The 7,442-nt window shown below is 43.3% G+C and overlaps 1 protein-coding gene across 1 annotated transcript in view; it reads left to right on the top strand.

Moving 5' to 3' along the window:
- The first annotated feature begins 2,879 nt into the window (after positions 1-2,879).
- The window catches only part of NUAK1 (NUAK family, SNF1-like kinase, 1), a 25,095-nt gene continuing 20,532 nt past the window's right edge, over positions 2,880-7,442 (top strand). Inside the window, exon 1 of the mRNA XM_010005790.1 lies at positions 2,880-2,994. Coding sequence (XP_010004092.1) covers positions 2,922-2,994 — 73 coding nt within the window. The 5' untranslated portion in view covers positions 2,880-2,921. The remainder of the gene's footprint in view (positions 2,995-7,442) is intronic.

Genomic DNA, 7,442 nt, shown 5'->3' on the forward strand with positions numbered 1-7,442 from the left:
ACTACTTACCTCCCAAGGTTTAATTAATAAATGGCTGCACTGTGCTTTAAGCATGATTGTTTGCTATGCAAATAGACAGGGGTATTATTTCTTTAGTACATGTGAGTGTCTGAAGCCTTGCTCCAGTTCGGAGTGCTTGTACCAGTAATGTGTGGTGCCCTGGCTTAGGGGCACTGCATCCCCCACAGCACTCCTGCTGTTTGTGAGGATCACAGGGTATGGTTTGAGTGTGGGCAGGTTGGATGCTTAGTGGCATCCGTTGACACCACTGGAATTAGGATAGTTCACAGTTGCCAAGTGTCTTTCCCTGTTTCTAGATGCTGGTCACTGTGATCTGAAGTAGCTGAGGGAGCGAAGAGAAAGTGTTGAATATGAAAAGCCGAGAGATGTGTTGGGCTTGTGTTCTCTTCTTATGTTGGGATGAGCTCTTGAAGCCTGGATGTCACTGACCAAATCTGAAGTACTTTTTCTGGGTTGCTGAGTTCTACCCCTGCAAGTGGAAAGTGATGTTTTCAGGAGAGCTTAAGTACCATCTTAAAAAATCAGTTAAACTTTTTGGAATAGCTTTTACAAAATAAAGCTTCTAGGTTCCTTAATCAATTTTCAGTACAGGTTGTGAGACTGTAAACTCCTGCTCCTGTTGAAAAATATGTTCCCAGGCAACACATCTGTTTGCATTTGAAGATTAATCCAAATAAATATTTACAGAGTGCCACCACACTTTTCAGTCACTTTTGCATTTTTGTATCTAAAAATATATGTTTTCACATCTGCAATTATGCCATGGAGGCCATTTGCAGTAATTATGTGTAGACTTACAGAAGTCCTGTCTGTGAAGCAGAGAGTCAAGTTAGTAGGAGATTGGCATGCCCTCTGGGGTGCCATTATTACTTTACCAGCAATGAATGGTGAAGAATTTGCTCCCCGTTTTATATATGACAATGAAACCCTTCTTAAATTCTTCCTCGGAGCCAAGTACAAGGCTGTCTTTTAATAAAAAATGTGTTTTTACCCATGTCTATATTTATTTCTTACAGGAATGCACATGCTGCTCCAAGAGCCACCCACATCCTTTTGGTATACAGGGTGTATTTGCATTTGCAGCCTGTCTCAGTGCAAACATGGGAAGGGAGAAAAATCTTACCTTATCTCTAGTGTTAGTTTCCTTCTCCATCTCTAGAGTTACTTGGAGATTATCTTGATCACTTACTGAATTAAAATCTGTTCTATTACCTTTTCTAGAAATAAGTGCCATGTAGATGAGACCTTAGCTATGTTTTTACTTTTAAAATCTCTACACCAAATGTTTTGGTCAAGCACAAGAAAATATTGCCTGGTTTTTGACATGCAAATTGGTTTGTCCTGTGGATTCTGGCTTTAATTCTGCTGCCCCAAAGTGGGATAGCACTTGAGCGTGAGCTTAATTTTAAGCATGTGCTGAAATCTTTCAGAATTTGAGGGAATGAGGCATGTGCTTAATGTTTTTTTGAACAATGTTGCTTTTCAGGGTTGAAAGCTTTGTAGGAAACCCGATCCTTTAAACTAGCTCCTGTTTATGTACATTTCAATTTTATAATATTCCAAGTTTTTCCCTTCTTTCTTCAATACCCATGATGCTACATCATATAATGAAAACAATACGGGTCATGCCACTTGCAGTTACTGAAGTAGGCAGTGAAATTATTTTTTTTTTTCTGAAGGAACCAGGGAAATCACATAAATCACAGATTTACAAATGTTTTCCCAGGAGAGGTCCACAGTAGTTGGCTGCATAGCATGACAAAAGTGTTGTTTACCCATAAAAGGGTGGTCATCTCAGCAGGTCATTGATGTTTTTCAAAGACTTCTTGTTGATTTTAAAGTATCTGGTAATTTATTCCTTGAATTCTGGCTTGCAAAAATAAAGAAGGGTAAATATTGAGTATAAGAAAAGGCCATGCTGCCATTCAGTATGCACAATGCCGTCACCTTCCTTCTCCCACCAGCTTCATTCCATTGTTGGCTTCTGCATTTCTTGTAGGGCATGAGCTGACCTCTGTGATTATTTGTGGCATTCAGATAAACCCTTTTTTTCACAGGCAACACACACACACTCACAAGGGCTTTTATAATTTGCAAGTTCAGCTATCACTTCCTCTGTTCCCACCCTGCCTTTTGGAAAGATACCCAGTCACACGATGTGCTTGAAAAAAGGTTGCTGATTGAGGAAGGATGCAGGAAGGATATGGTTTTGCAGTGGTTGCATAAGTGCCGTGTAGGACCTAGAAGTCTTGGGTTTATGTGAGGACGAGTTTAGACGTGAATTTCAAAGACTGATTTATTCTGATTTTTAAATAACTTCTGAAGCTTGTCTGCTTTAGAGAGCCATGGAGCAACCTGTGATCCATCATGGATTAACATGGACAAATATAAAACTGTAGTTGGCAACCTGGATTCCCAGCCTCTGTTCCGTCAGAGATCTCAGCCTTATTTCTGAGAATTTGTCTCCAAAGCTTCTGTTTGAAATTGTCAGATGCAATAGTGTCTAAGCAAATACACTTCTCCTCAAAATCTTTTGGGAATTTTGCCATTTGCCTCAGTTGGAGAGTCCTTAGGCTAACACAGAGATTCTTCCAAAACATGCTGTGTTCCCCTCAGTGAAGTCCTAAGACCTGAAGACCCTAAAACTTCACGTCACCCATTATTGTAATCAGTGTATTTATTGCTATAAAATGAAGGAACTGGGACATGGAGGTTTGTATTTTAAAGCTTTGTTTTTGTCATTCCATGTTCTGCCAATATCTAACATCTGTATTTATTTTTTGAACTCTCCTTAATGGATTATATGCATCTGTTCAGTTCCAAGAATAATGCTTGATTTCCTGAATTTATAGGTTGCAATAAAATCCATTCGTAAGGACAAAATTAAGGATGAACAAGATATGGTTCACATCAGACGGGAGATTGAGATCATGTCATCCCTCAGCCACCCTCATATCATCACCATATATGAAGGTTAGTGAATGTGATTCCCCTCTCTGACTGCTCTGTTAACGTTCTTGCAGACCTGATATTCATGTTTATTGAGATTGTGCACCAAACAAACCCCTACTCTTAGTGAAACCCATCCCTTACCAAAGAGGCTGTTTGGAGCACTACCTGCCCTCTGAACCACCAGTGTTTCCCAGATGCATAACCCTTTGCCTGGAGGAACTTCTTCATGTGTGACCTGAGCACTGTGTCCATGGCAGATGGGAAATTGTTGCATCTATCACCTTGTCTCCTTGCTCCCACTGGACAGTTCAGTTTAATCTCATCCTCACTCATACACCAACCTGATGTCTGTTGATGTTCCCAGTTTCTAAACTAGTCCTTGTACACTTTATCTTCCCTGGATTGCACAAGACCAGTCTCATCTGCTCTCGGCCTTTGGTTCTCCCTTACCTGCTGTTCAGCCTTGCTGGTTCTGTCATCACTGCTTTTTTCCCCTGAATTCCAGCATCCGTTTCCTATCCACCTCTGCATGGTTTCCTGTCAGTCTGGTCACTGGCTTATCGTTCCTATTTCCTCATCCTGTCTTCCCCCTCTAGCTCCTTTCTTCCTGGGACACAGCTGGGAAGCCTGCTAATTCCTGCCTCCGGGAGCTGCTCTCTGGTCCTATAACAAGGAGCAGGAAGCCAGGGGCATTCCTCCCTGATTTGCCTGTTTGTTTGTTTATGTATTTATAGAGTGACACTCTGTAATAAAATATCCTCCTCCTTCCTTCCTTCCTTCCTTCCTTCCTCAAGTAACTTTCCAGCTCTAGCTGGGATGTCTGGATGGGGCACGTGCTAAAAGACACCAGCCAAGATGTCATTTGCCACAAGGAGGGTGGCTGGGTGGCAGACCCAGGGTGTGGGTTCCAGAGGTTTGGAGACACCTGGGTTGGGTAGCCTCATTCCCAGGCATTACCTCTTTCCGTGTGTGCAGAACAGGCAGCCTGCATTTAGCCCTTTGTATTTACAGACCCGCGAGGGAAACGCGCAAGGTGATGATATGTATATGGCAGCTCCACTCTGAGAGTTGATACGACTGATTAAAACGAGCTGCCTTGGAGTCCTATTACAGTATCGCATATTGAGTTATTCAAAAGCATGTTCTTGTACTTGAAAAGAGATGAATATCTGTCTTTTTATTGAATAAACTCATAACAGGATCTGGGAACAGAAAAAGGGAGGGATGCTGTGTCAGCATGTGGGTTACAAATGGAACAAAAGCTATTTCAAATGTGCACAGGAACTCGGAAAGAAAGAAGATTAAGCATGCCGTGGTCCTTTGACCAGTTGCCCTTCTCATCCTTATTTTAAATAGCTTTTACTGAGTTAAAACATTTGTAAAAGGTAAAAAGATTACAGCTTTTTAAAGAAGCAGACAATAAAGTCCTGTGGGAGCAGAACTTTCCCCTTTGGCCCCACGGAGGGAGGAGCAATGCCTGTGCAGCAGAGCCAGTCAAGCTCTAGGATGGAGGGTTCACTCTGTCTGCAGGAAGGCAAGCATCTATCACAGGTGATACTGTGGACTTCTTCTGGTTTATCAGCCAGCAGCAACACTTTGTGGAGGCAAGCCTGGAAGCAGTTTTTTCTTTTGTTCCTGGGAAGTCTTCAATTCTGTTACTGGTTTGTTTCCTTTTAATTTTCTAGAAAGCAGAGCAGCTTTTCATGGTTTCTCATGTTTAATTCCTGGTCTAAAGGGATGGGCAGTGGAAGTCATCTTCTTGATTGAACTGTAGTCCACTGGAAGGAGTTACACAGAGCAGAGCTATAGCAGCTATACAGCTCATCCAGCTTTTCCAAGCAGTCAGAGCTGGTATTTGGCTTTAACAGCCGATGCTGTAACTTAGCTGTTGCAGCACTGGGAAGATGTGTGGTTGTGCAGCTAAATCCAGAGGAGCAGTTTCATACTGCCCAGAGGTAAGGACATGAAGTCATGGTTCCTTAAGCATATACTTTGTTTCAAGCTGATGAGTACTTGTAGTGAAGTAAGAGACTATGTCTAGGACTGAAGTATTTTTATCCTCTTGAAGTTGGATTTTAAACACATGGCTGTATTGAGTGATGCATAAAGAGTGATAATACTGCTATGCTCTGACGCAGAATGTTGAAGTTCTTCAATCCTCAGTGATGGGCTTAATCTCACCAATTTAAGTCATCCCATGTTTAGGCAGCTGGTATACACTAGGAGTCTAGTTTCCTTCTCTAATCAAGAGAGATCAGCATCTACACAGGGTGGTTTGCTCCCTCCTGGGAGATATTTTTTCAGATAGGTAGGATAAATGACATTGGAGGCTCCTGTTGGGCATAGACGAAGTCTAGCTGACTAACTTAGATCAGATGCTTAACTTTGAAACTGAAGCCATCCCACAGGTATTTTTCTCCTCTCTCTCTAATTTTTACTGTAGGTTTTCGGACTGCCACTGCACAACTGACAGTACTTCTGTTAGGTGCCAGATTGCACAGATCTACCTAGCCTGGACAATGCTATATCTCCCCATAATATCTGTGAAAGCCCTTTGTATTGCATTGACAAACGTGATTTCCGTAAGCAGGCTCCTTGTTTAGGTGTCCTTTTGACCTGCCTGCTTAAATCAATTAACCTCGGAATTTGTCAACTGGATGTAAACACAGGCTTATCTTTTTTTTTCTTTTTTTTTTCTTTTTTTTTTTTGATACAGAGCAAATTCAGATGTGTGGAAACAAAGCTTTCTAGTTTAGAGATACTTTTTGTGGCCTAATCAAAAGGCACGTACCTTGCCCATTACTACAGAATCACAAAATCGTAGGAGTTGGAAGGGACCTCAAAAGATCATCTAGTCCAACCTCCCTGCCCAGCAGGGTCACCCAGAGCACATCACACAGGAACTTGTCCAGGCAGGTTTTGAATGTCTCCAGTGAATGAGACTCCACAGGCTCTCTGGGCAGCCTGTTCCAGGGCTCTGTCACTCTCACAGGAAAGAAGTTTTTTCTAATATTCACATGGAACCTCCTATGCTCCAGTTTGCACTCATTGCCCCTTGTCCTATCACTGGATGTCACTGAAAAAAGCCTGGCTCCATCGTTCTGACTGCAGGTCCTCGTTTAATCATGTGGGTCTCCTGGCTCCCTTACTTGATTTCCTACTCACTGGGGTGCTCTGATCCTCAGCTTGCAAGAAGTGGTCCTTGAACGTTGACCAACGATCTTGAGCCCCTTTACCACCTCATACCCTTTCCCATGAGACTTTTCTTAACAATTGTTTGAAGAGGCCAAAGTTTGCCCTGTGAAAGTCCTGGGTTCTGGTCCTGCTGGTTATTCTGTTCCTCCCACACAGGATCCTGAACTCCACCATCTCGTGATCACTGCAGCCCAGGCTGCCATTGACCATCACTGCTCCAACCTGACCCTCCTTGTTGGTGAGCGCAAGATCCAGCAGCACTCCTCTCCTGGTTGGTTTGTCCACCATTTGTATCAAGAAGTTATCATCGATGCACTGGAGGAACCTCCCAGACTGTGAATTGCTGGCTGGGTAGGCTTTCCAGCAAATATCTGGGTAGTTAAAATCCCCCATGAGGACCAAGGCCTGTAGTTGTGAGGCTGCTTTCAGCTGCCTGTAGAAAGCCTCATCAACTCTCTCATCCTGATCAGGAGGTCTGTATTAGACTCCCACAGCTGTATCACCCATGCCAGCCTGCTCCTTAATTTGTACCCACAGACTTTCCACTTGCTCCTCATCGGCCCCTGGACAGAACTCAATACATTCTAGTTGCTCTCTCACATAAAGAGCAACTCCACCGCCTTGCTTTGCTGACCTCTCTTTCCTAAAAAGGACACAGCCATCCATGACCACGTTCCAGCCATGTGAGCTGTCCCACCATGTCTCTGTAGTTGCTACCAGATCATAACCTTTAGACTGCACACAGACCTCTAGCTCCTCCTGTTTATTCCCCATGCTGCCTGCATTGGTGTGCAGGCATTTCAGGGAGCGAGCTGACCATGCTGGTGGCACCCTTGGGAGGTGGGAGGCCTTCTGGTCTTCATTAATACTAGAACAATGCCCACTACAAGGGCAGACATACAGTTGTGACTCCAAAGAAATTCCATCCTCTCAGCAGGGCTGTAATTGGCAATCTGTTGAGCATGGCTGCGAAGGAAGTGCTCTTTCAAATGACTTTAAACTTCTTGAAAGGGACTGGGTAAATGAAGCTGGCTTTGCTAGGAGTGTTCTGATTTCAGCACATAAATTTTAGTTTATAGAACAGTGCCTCTGTCCATTCATCTGTCCGTCTCTCCCCTGCCCCTCGCCCCTTCCCTGCCCTATTTCTTTTATGCCTTGAAAATTCCAGGATTTGATAATAAAGCCTTTGAGAGCTAACATATTTTTCCAGGGGAAGCCTAAGTGCAAAACCTATCTCAGCTGGCAATACTTTCTGAAAGTTAAGCCAGGGAAAG

This window comes from Chaetura pelagica, unplaced genomic scaffold (assembly GCF_000747805.2).
Source record: "Chaetura pelagica isolate M959 unplaced genomic scaffold, ChaPel_1.0 scaffold79, whole genome shotgun sequence".
Classification (NCBI taxonomy): Eukaryota; Metazoa; Chordata; class Aves; order Apodiformes; family Apodidae; genus Chaetura; species Chaetura pelagica.